We start from the raw sequence: 23097 nt of genomic DNA, 5'->3' as shown, positions 1-23097 counted from the left end.
TTCGTTCAGATATTCCTCACATTCTGATCCCAAAATAATTTCATTAGTAGGTTTTTGATTTTCTTTTAAGGAGAATATAATATTTGGAGAAAGTGGTTTTAAATATTCTTCTTTTATAAAATTTCGACAGATTTGGAAAAGAAAGTTTAAAGATTTTGGATGCAATAAATGAATCCTTGTTTCTAATGCTTGAAAAAATGCATTAAATGCATTAAAGAAATTCAAAACGTATTTTAAAAATAGAAAATAAGCTTTTATCTCTACGTTGTTCATCATAGACAATAGATATTCTCCAGAATTTGTTTTTTCGCTCACAATCATTTCAGTAAGAAAGTATTTAATTGTATCCCAAGATTCAAGAAGTCTTTCGATACATAAATAATGCGAAAGCCAGCGCGTATCACATAATTTCAATATTTTGCGATTTGTTTCTTGGAAACACTCACAAAATTCACGAAAAATAGCCGTACGTTTTGGACTGCTATTGAGATAAGTAGCAATTTTTTTTAGAAATTCCTCGCAATATGCAGGCATTTTAGAACATGCAGCATGCGCTGCTAATGCGGAGGAATGACATGGGCATGAAAATGTTAATAAATGTGGACATATTTCTTCTAATTTTTTTTTAAACGATAAATGTTTTCCTGTCATAACAGATGCATTGTCACATGATAAAGCTACGATATTTAAAAATGGTATCTGTAATTTCCACATTTCACATTTAAATGCCTGAAACAACTTTTCTGCGCTTGAATCTTTGGCATCAATATCAATTAATTTAACTAATTGTGAGCGAATATCTAATGTCTCTGGATCAACGTATCGAACAAGAAAAGTCATCCATTTATCATTAGTTATATCAGATGTTTCGTCAATAAAAATTGAAAATTTTGTATTCTGAATTTTATTGACGACACGATCTGTTTCAACTGGGCACAAAACATTTGTAATAATGTTTTTACATTTTGTTCGGCCCATGCTCATGCTTTTTAATACATTAGGATCTTTTCCAATATGTTGAAAAAAGTTGAGGATTTCTTTTGCAGTTTGATGCGAAATATTTTTATCAGCAATTAATGCAGCATATCGAATTTCTGCTATTTTTTTTCGCTCTTCAAACGACAAAAGTGAATCATCTGTTATGTTTATATTTTCGTTTGTATTCTTTGTTTCTGTTTTAATTTTACATATTTCTATATGTGCTTTGGATTCTGCGTGACGATAAATTTTCGATAAATCACCTCTCATGGATTTATCGCAAAATGAACAAAAAAATGAATTTATATCATGTGATACTTTGCGTAACCATGGCTTAAATAATTCAATCTCTAGCCATTGGTCTTGAAATTTATATTTTTCGGATATTTTTTTATCTGAATTTTTATTATTATTTTTATTATTAGTACTTAAAGATGAATTATTTTCTTTAATATTATTTTTATGACACGCAGAATCCGCATGTCTTAAAACATGTGTGTTGCACGAAATATTTTTATTGCATATAATACAATGATACAAGCTCTCATCAAAAGCTACTTTGCGTATCCAACATTTAATTCGATCATCATTGAGCCAAGCATCTGAAAAGCTTCGCTTAGATTTTTTTCTCAATTCATCACACATTTTTGTGAAAAAGAAAATAGGCAGAAACAAAGAATTAAAGAAGAGTGAATAAAATAAGCTAAAGATGAAAAATGATAGATATTTAGAATATCTAGAATAGATAGAAATATAGAAATTTGAAATAATCAGAACTCACACACAAATCGGGATTGTGATAGTTTTTTGAACACCAAGATTTCAGAGCACGTATAAAAAAATACGTTTACTTGACAGTACAAGGCGACAAGATTATCTGATGAAAAAAATGCCGCGAAACAAATGAACGGTATAAAACAAATGAAACGGCATGAAACAAATGCCGAGTGTGCCTCAGTGTCTGTTCACCACGGCTCAGCACGGCGACAGATTGAACATAATGTCTCGTAAGTAAATCATTATTTATACAAAATTATTAAGAAATTTTAATGTTTCTGTTCTAATTTTCTTTCTTAATTTTATAGAAGAAATTAATGAAGAGATGAATGCGCTGGTGCTGCAGGATGCACCTAATATGCAGCAGCTGCTGCAACAATTGTTGCAGCAGCAACAATTATTTCAGCAGCAGCTGCAAATATTTATGCAGCATCAGCAGCATCAGCAGCATCAGCAACATCAGCCGCAGCAGCCGCAGCAGCCGCAGCCGCAGCCGCAGCCGCAGCCGCAGCCGCCGCCGCCGCCGCCGCCGCCGCCGCCGCCGCCGCCGCCGTCGCAGGAACAGCAGGAAGAGCAACAGCAGGAGCAAAATGGTACATTATTTTTTATATTAAATTATATTTTATAAAATTATATATACATATATATATAATAATTTATTTGTTTTATTTTTCAGAAAATAAGCAAAAAAAAAGAGGAGGCGGGCGGGCCCGTGCCCGCTGGTACGCGCAGCGCAGCAGGGGCAGCAGGGGCGGCTGGGGCGTCGCGAGCGGTCGAGGAGGCGACCGAGGCCGAGGAGGCGGCCGGGGCCGAAGAGGCGGCCGGGCCCGAGGAGGCGACCGAGGCCGAGGAGGCAGCTGGGGCCGAGGAGGCGGAAATGTGATAAAAAATTATTATTATTATTATTAATATTATATATATATATATACAGATAATAAAAAAATAATAAATAATTCATAGAATATATTTATTTATCCAATATTTTCTTCCTTTTATCCTTTATTCCTAGATATTTTTTCCTCTTATACATATCAATACAATGTGGTATAATAGGGCTCTAGGCGAAGGTCCACATAAAAAAACCTAACGCGCCATTGGTGATACCCCGTGGGTGGTGTGGAAAATCGCCACACTCCTTAAATTTTTTTATTTTATTATTTTAAATGTATATGTATGGAGAAAACAAGTTCAATTATTATATTAAATAGTTTTATAATATATTTTTGTCATATAATTAGTATATATTTATATTTGTATATATATTTGTATAATATATATATATATATATATATATATATATATATATATATATAATAGACACATACATATTATAAACATATTATACGATAAAAAAGCTGTAAGAGAAACATTGAGCGCATATCGAGATATCGAGGAGCGAGCAGCGTGTAGCGTCGCGCGTCGGCCGTCGCTTTCGTTGGTAGGAAGAAGACAGAAGACTGTATTCTGTCCTCTTCTACTATCCGAAGCTAGCCGAAGCGCCGAGCTCACACGTACGCTTACGCTCACATCCTCATTACCCCCTCCACGCCGTGTTGCATGTTGCTTGCGGCGGAGATCTGGCAGCTTTGGATCAAATTGAGAAGAAAAGTTCTCTACTATTTTGCAAAATTCGCAATAATTATTAAGAAATAAGCAAAAATGTTTCGGCGTATGAGAAGCGGTAGATCGCTCGCAGTGTCCGATTAATGAGTGATCAAACGAAAAGTGGTGGTAGATTGGGTCAAACTGGAAAGACATGTCCTCTACCATTTTGCAAAATTCGCAATAATGATTAAGATATAGGCAAAAATGTCTCAGCGCATGAGAAGCGATTTGTCTACCGCTTCTTATACTCTGAGACATTTTTGCCTATAACTTAATAATTATTGCGAATTTTGCAATATGGTAGCGGAATTTTCTTTTCAGTTTGACCCAATCTATCACCACTTTTCGTTTGATCACTTAATAATCACACACTACAAGCGGTTTACCGCTTCTCATGTACCGAGACATTTTTGCTTATTTTTTAATTATTGCGAATTTTGCAAAATGGTAGAGGACTTTTCTTCTCAGTTTGACCCAATCTACCACTACTTTTCGTTTGGTCACTCAGGAATCGGACACCCTGTATATATATATACAAATATATATACAGAGTGTAACTGAAAAAGCGCCCACGGAACAAATAGCGTTATTCCTGATTAAAAATTGAGTCGAAAAGTCCTGAACCATTTCTTTCTATAATGCTTAATAAAGTGGTAATTATTGAGTAAAGTTGCGCCAATAAGCACCGACTTTTAGCCTCCTTGTCGAAATTTTTTTTAATGAAACGCTTTTGACGGAAGAAATATGATTTTTAATGCAAAATAAAGTTTTTCACATTATTACAACGCATAAGAATATTGCACGATAGCGTCGTAACATAGCGCCGTAGCGGCGGAGCGCTCGCACACACTACCAGGCGCGCGGCTCACTTTAGACGTGCGCCCGTCTAAAGGTCGGTGCTTATTGGCGCAACTTTACTCAATAATTACCGCTTTATTAAGCATTATAGAAAAAAATGGTTTAGGACTTTTCGACTCGATTTTTAATCAGAAATAACGCTATTTGCTCCGTGGGCGCTTTTTCAGTTACACCCTGTATATATTTGTATTTATTTATTGTACGTATTATATTTTCATTTACATTATTAAATTTGTAAAAATATATGACCATATATTATAAATTACAATATTCTTACGCAGCTGTATATATATAGTTATAGTGATCCGTAATTTCTTGTCCAACTAAGTTTGCTAAAAACATATATAAAAGACAGATAAATCCAACTATGAAGGACATTGAAAGTTCGTCAGCATTACATGTTGATGATACAATCTGAAAAATCTAATATATAATCAAAATATTAATGTCAAAATTTCTAAAATCCAATTTACAACACGGGAAAAAAAATTTATATCTAATTATATACAAGGTGGCCCATTTTAATCCATCCAGTCGAATATCTCGAAAACCAAGCCCGGGAGAGAAAAATGTTTCAGACAAAAGATGTTTGGTTTCGAGGGGGCCATAAGATGGTACCATTGCTTTGACCTTGAAGAGTCATTTGAAGGTCACGTGAAGATCACTTCAATTTTTTTAAATGGAACATTCTATATATTTTTGCAGATTCTTGTAGCTTATCTCGAGAGCTTTCCAAAACACTATAATTAAGTACCTTTTCGTTAAGTACTTTTTAAATTATGAGGCTTGAAATAATTTCTTAATTTTACATAAACCGTAAAATATCTAATAAAATATTCATTTTTCGAATATCTTACCTTAATACTTTTATGTACAAAATAATGAGAGGAATCAATTGGTGTAAAGAAAAAACATAGTTGTTTTTAAGAGAAAATATGGAATTGTTAATTGCAAATTACATATTTTTTCTTCAACGAAAAGGTACTTAATTATAGTGTTTTGGAAAGCTCTCGAGATAAGCTACAAGAATCTGCAAAATATATAGAGTGTTCCATTTAAAAAAATTGAGGTGACCTTCACGTGACCTTCAAATGACTCTTCAAGGTCAAACCAATGGTACCATCTTATGGCCCCCTCGAAACCAAACAACTTTTGTCTGAAACATTTTTCTCTCCCGGGCTTGGTTTTCGAGATATTCGACTGGATGGATTAAAATGGGCCACCCTGTATAATATAATTATGTATGGATTTTGACTTGATCTTATCATGATCATATATATATATATATATATATATATATATATATATATATACAGGGTGTCAGGAAATTTTTCGCAGTCCCGAAGTGTGAAGGTAGATTGGCTCAAATTAAGAAGGTCCTATACTATTTTGCGATATTTGCAATAATTAACGAAAAATTAATTAAAGAAGATCGACCAATGCGCGTAGCTAGAAGTGCGTGGCGGTGAAGGCGGTCTCACTGTAACATAATGGCGGCGCGCGGTCATATGTATGCATGTATATATATATATATATATATATATATATATATATATATATATACAGGATGTCCGATAATTTTTCACAAACCTAAAGTCCGAAAGTAGATTGGCTCAAATTAAGAAAGAAAGTCCTCTACTGTTTTGAAATCTTCGCAATAATTAGTGAGAAATTAATTAAAGAAGATCAGCCAATCTGCATGAGTAGAAGCGCGCGGCGAAGCAGTGGGCGGGGCTTACTCACCAACGCAACGCTGAAGCGCCGCGCGCCGCCGTCATGTTTTGGAAAGCGCCTCATCCGCCGCTTCGCCGCGCGCTTAATATCAAATTACAGTGAGACGGTTTTTTTCGCCGCGCGCTTAGACTCGCACGGATTAGCCGATCTTTTTTAATTAATATCTCGAAATTTTATGTGGTGGTTTTAAAAATGGTATATGACATTTTAGTTCGATTTAACGAAATCTATTTAAGATTTTTTTTGGCAGAAGATTGCACAGACGCTCTGTATATATGCTATATATACAGGGTGTAACTGAAAAAGTGCCCACGAAGCAAATAGCGTTATGCCTGATTAAAAATCGAGTCGAAAAGTTCTGAACTATTTTTTTCTATAATGCTTAATAAAGTGGTAATTATTGAGTAAAGTTGCGCCAATAAGCACCGACCTTTAGACGGGCGCACGTCTAAAGTGAGCCGCGCGCCTGGTAGTGTGCGTGAGTGCTCCGCCGCTACGGCGCTATGTCATGCTGCTATTGTGCAATATTCTTATGCGTCGTAATAATGCGAAAAACTTTATTTTGCATTAAAAATCATATTTCTTCCGTTAAAAGCGTTTCCTTAAAGAAAATTTCGACAAGGAGGCTAAAGGTCGGTGCTTATTGGCGCAACTTTTCTCAATAATTACCGCTTTATTAAGCATTATAGAAAAGAATGGTTCAGGACTTTTCGACTCGATTTTTAATCAGGAATAACGCTGTTTGCTCCGTGGACACTTTTTCAGTTACACTCTGTATTCTACATAATTTTTATTTACGATACATAAATCAAATTTAAAAAGTAGATAATCTTTCTTTAATTACAATTTTCATTACATTATTCTAAAATGTCTAGAAATTATTACATATATTAATATATATTTAAAAAATTATATGTTTTATACGTATTATACGTGAATGTTAAAATCTTCAAATTCTCATTCTCAAATTAATAAAAAAGCTTGTAAAAAAATGCAGAATATTTGTGGCATTATTTTATATTAACAAATCTTGATACATCATGTCAATTAATCATAACAATTAATAATAACGTAAATTCTCTAATTGAGTGAATTCTCTATTTGTTTTTCGGTAAATTTATTTATACTTACTCTCTCTCTATTTCTTTCTCTATGCGTGCGTGCGTGCATGCATGCGTACAAGCGTGAGCGTGCGTGCGTGCGTGTGTGTGTGTATGTGTGTGTAGTATTATAACATATTTGAAACCACAAAAATAATGAGAATTAATGGTAAAAATGCGCAAGTATATAATATCAATCAATAAGAAGTGAGAGAGAGAGAGAGAGATTTATTAGATAAAGTAATAAATATATTTATATTTAAATAACAAAACTCACTCGAAAAATATTTAAGCTTAAATTCATCACTCCAAATATTATTAAAAACATGAATGATATCTCAAATTTAGATATTAGATATATGCAAAACCTTTAAATAAAATAAAATGTTATTACGATGTATATATTTTATACACGTATTATAAAATAATTACTAACTCTATGGCCTTTCGATGAATATCTACAGCACTTTTTATGCTCTTATGAATCAAATTCTTATTCTGCAAGATAATATCTTGCGATGTTTGAATCTTTATTGCGTTCTCGATACGATAACTGTAAATATTAATATAATTATTATAATTATTAATTAAAATAATTTATCTATGTATACAGGATGTCCCATTTTAATCGATCACCCCGAATAACTTTTTTAATTTTGAGTGTAGAAAAAAACGTTTCAGACAAAAGTTATATGGTTTCAAGGGGGGACATGAGACGGTGCCATTAGTTTGACCTTGAAGAGTCAGCTTGAAAGTCACGTGAAGGTCACCTTCAACTTTTTAAATGGGACACCCTATATGCTTGAAATAATTTCTTAATTTTACTTAAACTGTAAAATATCTTGTAAAATATTCATTTTTCGATTATCTTACCTTAATACTTTTATGTACAATATAATGAGAAGAATCAATTGGTGTAAAGAAAACACATAGTTATTTTTAAGAAAAAATATGTAATTGTTAATTGCAAATTACATTTTTTTTTCGAAACAATTATATGTTTTCTTTACACCAATTGATTCCTCTCATTATTTTGTACATAAAAGTATTAAGGTAAGATAATCGAAAAATGAATATTTTACAAGATATTTTACAGTTTAAGTAAAATTAAGAAATTATTTCGAGCCTCATAACTCGGAAAGTACTTAATGAAAACTAACTTAATTATAGTGTTTTGGAAAGCTCTCGAGATGAGCTATAAGAATATGCAAAAGCATATAGGGTGTCCTGTTTAAAAAGTTAGAGGTGACCTTCACGTGACTTTCAACTGACTCTTTAAGGTCAAACTAATGGCACCGTCTTATGTCCCCCTTGAAACCATATAACTTTTGTCTGAAACGTTTTTTTTTACAACCAAAATTAAAAAAGTTATTCGGGGTGATCGATTAAAATGGGACACCCTGTATAGCGATACCCATACAGCCCAGAATATTGCAGCAATATTATTAATATTGTTGTAACATTGCAGCAACATTGCAATATTGTCGCAATATTACTGCAATGTTTTGTGCTGTATGGGTATAGAGTTTAAATAATAATATCGAAGTTGAATAATCATAATTTTGACAAGTTAGTACTACAATAGTCAAATATAGTTAATAAAAGAATATAGCATTCAAAATATTATACAAATAGAAAACTAAAAATTTTTAGAATAAAAACAGAATTTTACTTTTTTACCTTTATCGTGCTCTGATCTTACTATTAATTAAAATTCTTTCTCAAAGTAGAATAAAAAATTAATTTTTTGTAAAAAGAAATTTTAATGTTTTATAACTCCTTACATGTATAAATAATATAAAAATTTCATATTTTTAACGGATAGATTATTTAAGCTTTGTATATATTTATAACATGTATTTTGCAGAGTAAATCTTTAAATTCGTATAAAACGAGAAAACAGAATTTCTTTATTTCAAATTTTTTTAATCATTTTAATGTTTATCGTCTTACCTAGCTATTGCAAACATTCCGCACATATATTGGAAATATGCGATGAGCATTGTTCCTGTCGCTACCAATACAATAAATCCTAGAGAAATAGCTGTATTTATATGTAATAGCAGATAATAGAAGTATTTTTCTTCATCAATGAAATATTCAGTCAAAATATGCAATTGACGTGGTCGAGATTTGTTTACGGATGAAATAATTTGCAGGATGTCCGGCCATATTTGAGCGCTCGTGATAACGAACACACTGCAAACAATAAATACTAAATATTGTTATTTGCAAATCATCATAAAATTTCTAATTTTCTTCTAATTAAAATTTTAAATCACTATTAATGGTTATTTTTTCTATACGATTTATATACTAATTTAATGCTTTACAAAAATTGTTCTGTGATGAAATTTCTAACAAATTTATTAAAAATAAAAATCGAAAAAAATTGGAAAATACTATGTTACTTGTCAATGTAGCCGTATAATATTTTGCGTTTCTTCCGTATCTTTCTATGATGGCAATTTCATTACTATCTTTTAAATCGTTGAAGATACGTTGAAGCTGTTCCATTACACCTTTCACCTGTTTCAATGAATCATCATTTATATTAGTAAACACGAAAATAGGTTAGATTCCCATATCTTTTACACCATAATGTAAAAGTAAATTCCAATAGTATTTTTTCGCGGAGAATATAGGAAAAATAGTTAAAAAATTCTACGATCAATAGTTATTATTAATAAACAATATTAATGCTAATATATGATAAATGAATATAAAGGGTGTTCATCCTATCATCTGCCAAAAAAACCATAAGTAGATCTCGTTAAATCGGACTAAAAAGTCATATATCATTTTGACAACATCCCGAATTCATTTATATATTCATATATTCATTCATATATTCAATCATCTATGATAATTATATGAATGAATGTGTAATTTTGTGACACTATATATAGACTATATACGTTTTCGTTTGACATTGTTTATCTTTCTTATGGCGTTTTCGAATGATCGGGTCAAACCCGACCATTCGAAAACGCTATTATATTGAAATCAGATGGAACAATGATTGACTTCTATGTTGTTGATATTTTTATGACTTGAAGATAGATGTTGTTCAGGCATATACTTTTCAAGACGAGCCAAATTTTAAATTATAAATCAGAATAGGTTTGAGTTAGGTTATCTTCCGGAAATGGAGCCCCTCCGTAGAAGGGCAAACCCATTGTACATTCACGCATATATTTTGTAAGGCGAAACAAATCATTCTTAACAGGGATCAAGATTATACATATACAGGGTGATGAAAAACTAAGTGCCATTTTGTGTGATAAAAGAAGGGACGAATACAAGCATTTTAAGTATAGGAACCATGGGTCGGCGACGTTTCTCATTACGGCGTGACGGGCGTTTAATTGAATCGTTACAACGTCTGCGATGCAATGATTTTATTCCGTCAATTTGATATGTTTACAATAAATGTTCAAAGTTACGACCGCCAACGTTCCAACAAAAGTCACAGTGACGGAGCAATGACTGCCGCGTTCTTTGGAATATTTCAGGCTGACACATGCCAAGTTGTAACTTTGAACATTTATTGTAAACATATCAAATTGACGGAATAAAATCATTGCATCGCAGACGTTGTAACCATTTAATTAAATGCCCGTCACGCCATAATGAGAAACGTCGCCGACCCATGGTTCCTATACTTAAAATGCTTGTATTCGTCCCTTCTTTCATTACACAAATTTATGGCACTTAATTTTTCATCACCCTGTATAGAATGAATTTTATTAGTGATATCTATTGTTTATTAATAATATTTATTGATCGTTTAAGTTTTAAAATATTTTTCCAATATTCTCTGCTAAAAATACTATTGGAATTTATTTTTACATTATGGCGCCAAAATTATGGATATTATACTCGAAAATATTGATGGATGTGAAATGCTATATATAAGGAGCATTTATATTCAAACAAATGTAAATAGATAATCAACTTACAGTTTCACTATTAATGCAAAACGAATGATATTTTATTGTTATGCAAATGAAACCAAATGCAAAAGATAAAACTTTGATGACGAAATTTGCGGAACATTTTGAAGTTAGGAATGTTGTAAACTGTAACAAAATAAATTTTTATGAAGAAATTGTAAATTTTTACGGAAAATTTTCTTTATTAATACAAAGTAATTCTACATTTTTCATAACGTTCTATTTATATATAACGAATAATTATATTATATAATTATAATATAACTTTGGTAAATATACTGAATGGGGACCCAGCTCCAATGACCTTGACCTTGACATATGTTGTCAAGGTCACTGCCTTGAGTGACATTCGAAACGTTTTAGCCGTTGCTTGTCATTTATTAAAAAGTTATTAACAAAATAAGTGCTATAGATATAATGTATGCCAACGTGAAATGTACATGCGTGGATGCAGTGGGCTCCACTTCCGGAAGATATAACCTAATCCAAACCTATTTCTGACTTAAATTAAAATTTGGTTTAAATCAGAATAGGTTTGGGTTATGTTATATCTTCCTCTTGTGGGGCTCACGTTTCACGATAGGATAGTAAAGGCTTTCTACTTGCTAGTTAGGCGGCGGAACATTCGGATTCTTAATATAGGAGACACGCCAACCTGTGTCCGACCACAGGGATCGTCAATTGTGGACATGACCTGGTCGTTTGCGGATCTAATGCCTTTTATTAGAAATTGGCATGTAATAGAGGAATCAGAATCCTTCTCAGATCATTGTTACATATCGTTTACATTGGATACGGGTCGGTGCCGACCACCACCGACTAAGATTAAAGCGCGCAGATGGATATGAAGAAATTTAATAAAGATCTCTTCCTGACAGCCCTGTCGTAGCGCGAGAAAGATTTAGACGATATGGACCATCTGAACTTGAACCAGATAGTTGCTAAGCTTAATAGGATTATGAAGGAAGCTTGTGATACTGCTGCGCCAAGAATAGGTCCTGTGAAACCACGGAGGCAGGCTTATTGGTGGGATGACAACGTCGCCGAATTACGCCATAACTGCATTCGATCGCGCAGGGATTGGCAGAGGGCTAAGAGAAGGAAACGCCTCAGGATCTAATTGATGAACTTGGTGAGCACTACAAGTTAAAAACGAAAGAGCTGCGCATAGAAATCAGTAAATTAAAATCTGCGGCGTGGCAAGAGTTAATAAATTCAATCAACCAAAAGGTCCGTGGGGACTGTCGTATAAAATAGTCCTCAAAAAGTTGAAATTGGCCGCGTCTGCGCTATCAATGTCATTAGATCCGGTGGTCTTACACGAACTACTAAACTCTTTATTCCCTAGGAGTAGTGTTCGCGATCCCGTCACTAACTCGGGGAATTTTATTTGGAGCGGCTTATCCAACCTAGTAAAATATTCAAAGTCCAAAAAGAGATCAACAATATCATTTAAGGCTCTAGGACCTGATGATTTTAAGGCAGTCGTCTGGAAACAGGTTTTGGACGGGAATTCTCGAAGTAATAAGGTGCATTTACAACAGGTGCCTAATGGAAGGCGAATTCCCTAGAGAATGGAAGCGAGCGAATCTGGTTTTGACATGGACGTAAGAAATACTGGACAGAGCATATAGTACTCTTTTAGACGAGGGGAGTGAAGCCTGAGGGTAAGGGCCATCACACACGAAATTGCATAGCTGCATATGCATAACATAAGACCATAATATGGACCAAGCATCGAGTATTATGTTATGTAAGTCAATATGGCGACTTAATATTCGATGCTGATTGGTCCATATGGTCTTATGCTATACATATGCAGCTATGCAATTTCGTGTGTGAGGGTCCTAAAGGTGGAAGCACATAAAATTATAGGAGCCATAAGCAGAATGCAGAAGTCATAGCGCATGCGCTATGATTCTGAATTCTGCCTATGGCTTTCGGATTTTCAATCTATATAAAAATACATAATGCATAGCCACGGGCATAACTCACTGTAGCCGGTTCTAAAACGTATCGCATTATCAAAAAGAAATAATTAAGGACGAATATTACATATTATATTTATTAACACATAAGTATTATCACTATTTAATTATCCATCTAATAAAAATACAAACTGACAATGATCGTATATAACGCGATACGTTTTAGAACCGACTACAGTGAGTTTTGCCCGTGGCTATGCATTATGTATTTTTATGTAGATTGGAAATCCAAAAGCCATAGGCAGAATTCAGAATCATAGCGCATGCGCTATGACTTCTGCATTCTGCTTATGGCTCCTGTAATTTTATGTGCTTTCACCTTTAAAGGGTTTGTTGTCGCAGCCATCTTACATGTCTCAGATTTAGCGTCTAACTTCACGTCGCACGGACGTGAACTGACAAGGGGAGGGCCAGATCTTCAGGACACCGATTTTTTTTAAACTTCACACACATGTAGAGGACCCTTAGGACAATCTACTGTGCAAGCAGTAAGGCGCACCTCTCAAGTTTTTTCGAGAAAATCGAGAAAGAAGTTTTACGAGATGACTATATACCGTTATTTTGCGATGGTTAGCACGAGTCGTCGGTAGCGCAGTGGTAGCGATACGAGCTCGTAATCCCGTGGTCACTGGTTCGAGTCCCGCTCGGGCGATTTTTTTTTCTTTTTTTTAATCCACATTTTCTTTCAATATTCTGTAATATCTGATAGTAGTTTTATATTAAATGAGTTCTGCTCGGGCGAATTTTTTTTTATTAATTTTTTTTAATCCACATTTTCTTTCAATATTTTGTAATATCTAACAGTAATTTATATTGAATGATGGAAAATACAATGTAGTTTTTTTTATTTTTGCAGCTGTTTTTATTTTATTCAAAAATCAAAATTACCTCTTATACACATATAATGATAAAATACTGTGCTTACATTAATGCTTATATTACTTATGCTTATATTCATCGCCGGAAGTGCTTGGAATAATACATTTCTTTGGATGATATTCGTCATACAAACAAATGAAACATAAATTGCAGCGGCATACGCTGCATCTAATAAATGCAGCCTTCTCACACGCATACTGCGCTACCGGCGACTCGTGCTAACCGTAGCAAAATAACGGTATATAATCATCTCGTAAAACTTCTTTCTCGATTTTCTCGAAAAAGCTTGAGAGGTGCGCCTTACTGCTTGCACAGTAGATTGTCTTAAGGATCCTCTACATGTGTGTGAAGTTTAAAAAAAATCAGTGTCCTAAAGGTCTGGCCCTCCCCTTGTGAGTAAAATATGAAAGATTCCGTGAAATCATCTATCATCTAAAATCGCTGTATTATTCCGAATCATTTCCGAATATATTCGTAAAAAAATAACGCGTGTGATTAATAATAACGCAAGTGAGTGTTGTTAATAACAATGCCGGATTGTTGGGCAAAAGGCTGTAAAAGTCGAAATAATAATAATCGGAAGAATAAAGCTCAATTGCAATGGGAACAATCTTATAACTGTCAGAGGTTTCTTTGTATTGAAGAGCAGAGCGCGGTTTATTGTCGAAAAACTTTATTATGTACTTTATAAAAACACAATTACATGTGGTAGAAACGCGTGCCGCTCACTTCGGCCATCTTAGCGCGCGCTGTGACAACAACGAAAGAAGGGCAGCGCCATCCCATGAGCACGCTTGCAATTAAGGCATGAACCATCGATAAATCCTTTGTATCAATGTGCATTGATTTCTGCTCCATTTCTCACAATAACAAAAAAATTACATTTCATAAGTGCTTTATTGCAATCAAATTACATAGTTATAACTGTTTTATATGTTATAATTGTTAATTTTTAATACTAATTGTATAATTATAGAATACCTAAGAACCTAAAAGAACGAAAAAAATGACTGAAAAACATGGGTTTAAATACCGATATACCAGAAAACGCAAAATTGTGCTCGCTGCATTTTGAAGAAAGTGCTTTTGACAGGAGAGATAATTATTATATTAGAATCTGGCCTGGTGTCATCCCATTTGTATATAAAATATAAAAGATTAATCTAAATTATAAATATAAGGTTAAATATGTAATATTTAAGAAAATACGTATTTTTTACAGGGCAATGCAAATATAAGTAACAGCTCCTAAAAAAAACAGAAACTACTAAACACAAGAAATCAAGAAAATATTGACCCCAAGACATGTGAAAAAATACTTGATGTAGAACAAAGTATGTTTATAAGACTCAATAATAAGAATAGATTTTTATAAAAATAATAACATAACAGAAAATAATTTAAATAATGATTCTTTACAGAAATTATAGAAGATAATTTTTATTTTTCTAGAATAGTGATGGATAGTACCATTAGTATTCCTAGCACTTCTAAAAGTAATTATTCTTTCTTATTAAAATAATTAACCTATCTTTTTGAGTCTTGGAACAAATAATTGTAGATATTTAATTAATTTCATTAAATTATTGTATATTCTTATATAGCGATTGATATAGATCAACTAAGCACACCACACAAAACTAAACATCAGGAAACGATTGTTTCACCACGTTTGTCGGAAAATACACCAAGGAAATAAATACTTAAAACTGCATTGATTGATGTAAGAAAAAATTTTATCAAGAAGATGAGATCTTTGCGGCAAAAATACAGAAGATCCACGAAGTGTATTGCAAATTTGAAAGATGTATTGACATCTTTGAAGAAGAAAAATCTTCTTGATTCGCAACAGTTGGATATTTTAAATAATATAGGTACATTCAATAAACAATTGTTACTGCATCAAAATAATAAAATTAAGAAAACATTAATGCGTAAACAATACGAACCCAAGTTAAGAACGTTTGCTCTAACTTTACATTTTTACTCGCTACGAGCGTACGCGTTTATTAGAAAGAAATTTGATACATGTTTTCCTCATCCTAAAACAATTTGTAAGTGGTACATATCGGTGAGCCGGGTTTTAATGCGGAAGCATTAAAGTCAATCAAACAACGCGCCGAACTAATTAATTATCTCTTTTCGGTGTTCTTATATTCGACGAAATGGCCATAAGATGACATGTCGAATATGATGGTAAAATATTTATAGGATATGTCGATTTAGGACCTGATATTGATTGTGGTGAACGTTATAGCTAAATAAGCATTAGTGTTTTTAGTAAATGTAATAAATCAGTTCTTGAAAATTCCCATAGGATATTTTTTGACAGATTGAATGCCGAACAGAAATCTAATTTAGTTATTGAAGCATTAAAACCTTTGCATGAGCATCATATAAATATAATAGCACTAACTTTTGATGGAGTTCTCGTTAATTTAACAATGTGCAATATTTTAAGATACAATTTAATGTCTACTACATCTTCTCAGACTTATTTCTTTTATCCAACAACACAACAGAAAGTAGTAGTATTTCTTGATCCATGCCACGTTCTTAAATTATTACGTAATTATTTTGGAGATCATAAATCAATAATTGACGACTAGGGTAATATCATCCGATGGGAATATTTCATGAAGCTTCATGAAATCCAAATAAATGAAGAATTACATTTAGCTAATAAGTTAAGAACATAGCATGTAAATTATCAAACACAGAAAATGAAAGTAAAACTTGCAGCGCAAATTTTCAGTGCCTCCGTAGCTGATGCAATAGATTTTTATAAAAATGATTTAAAATATTCCGAATTTATAGATTCAACACCAATAACACGATTCGTACGATTAATAAATGATCTTTTTGATATCTTTAATTCGATAAACATGAAACAAAGAGGATTTAAACAACCATTACATAAAAATAATAGCTCTATTATTATTAACAAATTAAATGAAGGTTATAATTATCTTTGTTGTGTTTGTTAGTTTTTTTATAATGTCTAAGACCGTTGGGCCTTATTATTATGTCCTTAATACACGAACAGTCTGAAGTAATTATTGCAAATTCAGGCACGTCGTTTGTTGCTTCTCCGACGATTCGTCTTTCGGTCGTCCCTTATGACATCTTTCTTACTGTAGTGTCGTGTGCACAGCCGTGTCGTGTGCACCGTTGCGCCGTGCCGTGTGCACCGTCGCCTCTGCGCGTTGTCGTGCGAGCAGTCGCTCTTGGTCGCGCAGTTTGTCAATCAGTAGCATAGTGCTTAACGCCTGTCAAAGGGCGCAATATACCCAACATTCCTCCTCTGCTTAAGAATGCTGTTTTCGGTAGGGGCGAGTTCCTCCCACCGCCTTGTAATCTGGTCGAATTCGATGTGAAAGACGTTCAGAACGACGAGCAGATACTTCTGGGGGTTGTGTACGACGAGCAGACGATTCTGAGGGTTGTGTGGTTCCGTTGTTGAGAGGTTCTGCCTTTTCTCTTTCTCCTAGCGAAGTGTGAAGTACTGGATCTGGTTGAATCCGTGCTGATTCTTTTCCTGAAGGTAGTAGATCTTCGCTAATCGTATTGGATTTCTTTTCCTGTCTCTTTGGACGATTCCATATTTGATTGAAATGTCTGGTAATGAATCCTCCTTCAATGCTGACGTGAGCGAGTGCTTTTCCTATCAGCTTAACAATTTTTCCAGGAATACGCTGCCCATTGGAGAGTTGAACTAGTACTGATTGTCCTGTAGTAAATGAATGTGACCTTGCGCCGTGATGAGCGTCAAATTGTTGTTTCATTTGCTTCTGCCGAGAAGTAAGAATTAGATCAGGTTTTTCGGTTGCAGTAAAAATATCTAATGGAATTCTAAGCTTACGTCCAAAGAATATTTCTGCCGGAGACTTATGATCCGGTACCGCATCACTGGGTGTGTAGTTGTATGCGTAAACAAATTTGTTTAATTCCGTTTCTAACTGTGAACTTTGATTTGTGTCTATAGAACTTTTCAATGTTCTTACAGTCTCTCGGCTTGACCATTTGATTGTGGGTGCCCAGGTGAGGTACGCAGGTATAGGATTCTAAATTCGGCGCACATTGCGCGAATTCCATTGAAGTGAATTGAGTATCATTATCTAAAACTAGTATTTCAGGAGGTCCATATCTAAAGAGTCTTCGCAGATATCGACATGTTGCTGCTGATGTTATTGCTGAGAACCGTCCTGCTTCTACGAATTTGGAATATCTATCGACAATGACGAGTACCCATTGTCCTTGTATCGGGTCTGCGAAATCAATGTGAAGACGTGACCATGATTTCTCTGGATTTGGCCATGGGTGCAATGGTTCTTTTACTGGGTTGCTTGCTGTTCGCGAGCGGATCCGACAGTGCGATGATAGGAACGGAAGGTCTTTAAGCGAAAAAAGTGCGCCTCGTTCACACAAAAGACTGACGTTTATTGGAGTCAAAATTAAAAGACAAGTGTTTAGTGCAGTAATTTCGATTAGCGAAACAGCGGTGTAACAAAGTGAGCGCGGTTTTCGCGAGCGGTATCGCGAGCGGTGTAGCGAAACAAGAGCGAGATAAATGCGTTTTCCGAAGTCGTAAGCGGTCGTATAATGCGGTTAGTCAGCGGTTTAATACAGAGATTGCGAAAGTCCAAGAGAATAAGCGGTCGTTATAAGCAGTTTTACTATGCGGAGCGGTTTTACTAAAGCGGTTTGACGAAAAGTGCGAGACTTCGGCTTGCTCGCGTGCGGTGCCCGTTATAAGGCGAGCGGAATTTTGGGCCCGTTGCGACGTGGCCCAATAAATTTTGTACGTTAGCGGTGACCTCATGGCGCCGCGTACAATTGGCCGCCGATGAGGTCTGACGTTGACAATTCTTTAATTGTCATGCGCGCAACTTTTTCCATCAGCTGATTGGCAATCAGCTGATCGTGACGTATGGGTGCGCATGCCCATACGCTACGCTGATTTTGTCGACGGTTGACAATGTTATTGAGAATGTTTACGACACGCGTTTCTTATGAGTTGAAAAAAATTAGAGATAACTCGTATGGTCGAGTTTTTATGACAAATTGAAAATTCGAGACGTTTCTCGACGCCCGTTAATTTCGAACTCTTGAATTTACAGTATAGAAAAATGCGAATTTTTACCTATGCATAATTCTGATTCGAGACGATATTTCGGTTTTCGAACACTTGCTGTGCGATCGCAATGATTACATTCTTTTACGTATCTCTCGATGTCATCATGCATCGCCGGCCAATAGAAATAACGTCGAGCAAGCTGTATCATCCGGCGAATACCTGGATGTGCAATGTGTAGTTGCTTCAGTACAGTAGATTGTAGACGTTTAGGAATTATTAGTTTCTCATCTAGAACTAACGTATTATCAACTATGGCTAAGTAATCGCGACGACGATAATATGGCATTAACTCTTATCAGTTACATCCGATTTGAGCCATCCGTTTTGTAGACGATCTATAACCTCAGCGAGAATTCCATCGCTGAATGTCGCACGTTGGAGCTCTTGTCGAGCCATAAGAACTGACTGATTCGTTGATAATCTATTGTAGCTCTGTATCTATTTCCTGTAGCGCAGCTACAACTTCTTCGAGGTCGGCGTTTATTACGTCTTGTTTTGTATCCTGTATTAATCTTGAAAGAGCGTCCGCTTGACCAAATTTTTCGGAGTTGACATATTCTATGTCGAAGTCGTACCCAATTAGTCGAAGAGCCCATCGTTTCAATCGATTTGCTGTGCGTGTATCTAGACCTTTTGTATTCGACGTTTTAAACAGGGCTAGAAGTGGACGATGGTCCGTTTGTAGCACGAAGTGACGGTCATATACGAATTTTCGAAAACGTTCAACTGCAGTGACTAATGCTTAAGCTGCTTTTTCAATTTGGCTGTAATTCTGTTGAGCCTTTGTCAATGCTTTTAACATGTGGAAGACTGCTTTTATCTGACCATCTGGAGCGCGTTGTAACAGGACGCCACCAATTTCGAACTAGCGTCTGCTGCAACGATCAGAGTTTGTCTGGGATCGTAATGAGCTAATAGAAGTGGTCCAGTAAGAATATTTTTAATATCCTCAAAACGTTTTCTTCATTTTTGTTGTCCATACGAAAGGTACATCTTTCTTGATCAAAGCTTCGAATAGTGCTTTGAGTCGATGCAAATTTGGTAAAAATTTCCCGTAGTAATTTATCAGACCTAAAAACGAGCGTATCTCTTTTGCATTCGTCGGAGCTCGCATTGTTTGAGTAGGTCGAAGACGTGCTGGGTCGGGCTCAATACCTTTAGCTGAAACAATAAATCCAAGGTATTTAACTGTTGAGGTATGAAATTTACATTTTTCCTTTTGGAGTCGAAAACTCCATTCTTGCAAGCGGTTTAGCATGGCGTGTAAATGCGTATCATGCTCTGTGCGTTCTTGGCCATAAATCAGAATATCATCAAGATAGACGAGTATGCCTGGAATACCCGTAAGCGCCTGTTCCGGCGTACGTTGGAAAATTGCAGGAGCTGGTTTTAATCCAAAAACCAACCGATTGTAAGCGAATAAACCTCGATGAGTATTTATTATAGCTACTTTCTTACTTTCCTTATCCAGTCTTAGATGGAAATAAGCATCAGATAAATCTAGTTGTGAGAAGATAGAACTTCCTCGAAGTTTTGCCATAAGTTCCTCTATATCTGGGATGGATAATCCTTCGCGTCAAGTGCGTCATTTAATCCTGTTGAGTAGTCTGCACAAATGCGTATTTTCCCATTTGCTTTGCGTGCAACTACTATGGGAGCAGCCCATTCCGAAAAGTCGACTGGCGTTAAAATTCCATTCTTAACGAGTCTATCCAGTTTTTCATTGACTGGTTCTTCTAATGCAAGTGCGATTGGACGTCGTGGAATGTATTTCGGTTTCGCATCTGATTTAAGTCGCAGATGAACTGTCATCTTGGTGCATTCACCTGTCGAATTGCTAAAAAGTTGTAACGGTGCACCAATGCACCGTTCCTAAACTGCAAATAAATATACACATAAGACTAACCGCCTATTTGATTTCACCCATGAATGTTCTTCATCCCGCTCATTCATACGCTCGCTGGCTGTCTTACTCGCTCGCACACACACTCTCTCGCTTGCTCACATTACCTGGCGCATGCTGTCCCTTTCGCTCGCTCGCTCGACTATCATTGTCCTCTTCGCACTCGTGTATCTTACCCGAGCAGCATTTCTGGAAAGGGAATCCCGGCCGGGTATTATAAGCCGGCCCGGCCGGCACACCGGTACCAGATCGTCCTGTGATCCTACCGAACGCTCCGACCAGATCTCCAGAAACCGAGGTGTCTCTCGGACTCGCTTCCAGTCCGGATCGAGGTGTTTCTCGATTCAATCGGGTGTTTCCGGCTTCCCGTCCGGGTCGAGGTGTCTCTCGATGTACCGGGTGTCTCCAGTTATCGCTACCAGTCCGAGACGAGGTCTCTCTCTCTTGACTCAACGAGGTGTCTCCAGCTTCCGAACTGATCCGACACACAGCCCCGTCGACTGTACGGTACCATAGAGACAAGTTACGTGTTCTTATGATCGTTACCAGTACCTACGCGACACCACTTGTACGCGCAAGTAACTTCCGTTGCCGTAGGAATAAGCTCCGTATTCCCGGGTGCAAGATACCGCTTGCACGCACCTGCGCTGTCCGGCTTCATAGTCATAGGACCTGCTTGTACTTAACACCACGCGTAGAAATAAATCGTTAGTCATAGGACCTGCTTGTATATATCACCACGAATAGAAATAAGTTATTAGTCGTAGGACCTGCTTGTACATATCACCACACATAGAAATAAGTCAAACGCATACCGCGCGATATCCTCTCACGATTATATTATACGACGTTCACTCATACTTGCTAGCATACTTTCATCTTTGTATTACATATAATTACTAAAATAAAGATTTATTTTCCCATACACCTGCATTGTTCGCACAAGCTTGATTTTTTCCTTCTCTCGAATCCTGATAGTCCGACGAGTCGATCCGTAGCGTCGAGAAAGGCGACCGCATTACAAAGTTCTGTGAATTGTTTATGAAGTGAATTTACCGTAATCGTATTTATCATTTGTTGATTTCCGATGACTTCTGTGTCATAGGTAATTAAGCCAAGCTCATCTATTGCTTGAGAGCTAACAAGTGCAGTTTCCGGACGATTAAGTACAATGACTGGTGCTTTTATCATAGCCTTGTAGCCAAGTGAGACGTTAAAAAGTCCTATGGTATGCATTGGATGTCCTGAGACATTAACACATGAAGTAGTGAGAGGTTGGAGTTTTGGACGACCGATTCGTGTCCAAGTTTCTCTCCCGATCGTGGTTACTTCCGCCCCTGTGTCCAACTGCATTTTCAATGGCTTGTTGTTGACAGTAAATGTACGAACTTGCGATACCGATGTCCTGTGCCTAGAACACCTTGCAATCTAACAGTATTTATTTTATCTCGTTGCTTCGATAAGCAAGCTCTAGCAATATGTCCCATTTTCTTGCATAATCTGCATTCTGCTTTCTTAAAAGGACATGCATCCCGTCTGTGTTTTGCGGAACCGCAGCCATGGCATGACGACAGTGTAGTAGAATTTGTCTTCTTTTCGTAATGCAGTGTAGTAGGATTTGTTTTCTTTTCGTAATATTTACCTTTCTTTTTAGGTGAATTCTTCGTTGATTGGCTGACTGCGTTGATTTCTGAGAAGCGTTATCCTTCAACGCGCATGACATCAGCTGTGCGGTTCGCGTGTGCGTAGCAGATTTCTCTAATGTCTTGAAATGTGCAGTTTTCCTTTTCTGATGCAACCTTGAAAAGGACTGTTCACTCTGTGTAGTAGGTGTGGTCGCTTAGGGCGAGAGCTGTTAGTAGAATTTTGAGTTGGTTGAAATTATCGAGCTCAAAGGCATCTCCTAGAACATTTACTTTGTCTTTCTATTGTATTCTAAGTATTTCTATTGCCGTTGCTGGCGGGGAAGCACGAAAATTGAGAACTTCAAAACGACGTTGAAATAACGCTTTATCATGGAACTGTTTCTTAAGATGTTGCACGAGATCTTTAAAAGATATCTCATGCGGTTTCTTCGGTGATAAGCGACCGAGTAATCGTTGATACTCGTCGTCCCCGAGAGCATGAAGAAGTAGCTCTTTGCTCTCCGTCTCGGTTAAACCCTTCGCTCCTTCCGCGAAAG

At 35.8% G+C, this 23097-nt stretch overlaps 1 protein-coding gene and 1 pseudogene across 1 annotated transcript in view; one reads left to right on the top strand and one right to left on the bottom strand.

Annotated features, from left to right (window-relative positions):
* The window catches only part of LOC145963779 (uncharacterized), a 57157-nt gene that overhangs the window by 21357 nt on the left and 12703 nt on the right, over positions 1 to 23097 (bottom strand). The window contains exons 2-6 of the mRNA XM_083086011.1: positions 11015 to 11134; positions 9464 to 9581; positions 9006 to 9267; positions 7489 to 7605; positions 7330 to 7420 (exon numbers count right to left, since the gene is read on the bottom strand). Of these exons, the coding sequence (XP_082942137.1) occupies positions 7330 to 7420; positions 7489 to 7605; positions 9006 to 9267; positions 9464 to 9581; positions 11015 to 11134 (708 nt within the window). The remainder of the gene's footprint in view (positions 1 to 7329; positions 7421 to 7488; positions 7606 to 9005; positions 9268 to 9463; positions 9582 to 11014; positions 11135 to 23097) is intronic.
* Positions 14327 to 16417, top strand: LOC145963783 (uncharacterized; annotated as a pseudogene).

Source organism: Camponotus vicinus, unplaced genomic scaffold, assembly GCF_025532165.1.
Source record: "Camponotus vicinus isolate PSW18456_S1 unplaced genomic scaffold, iyCamVici1.0 SCAF_13, whole genome shotgun sequence".
NCBI classification, from domain to species: Eukaryota; Metazoa; Arthropoda; class Insecta; order Hymenoptera; family Formicidae; genus Camponotus; species Camponotus vicinus.
The sequence above is the reverse complement of the archived record's forward strand: the minus strand, read 5'-3'. Positions and strand labels throughout refer to the sequence as shown.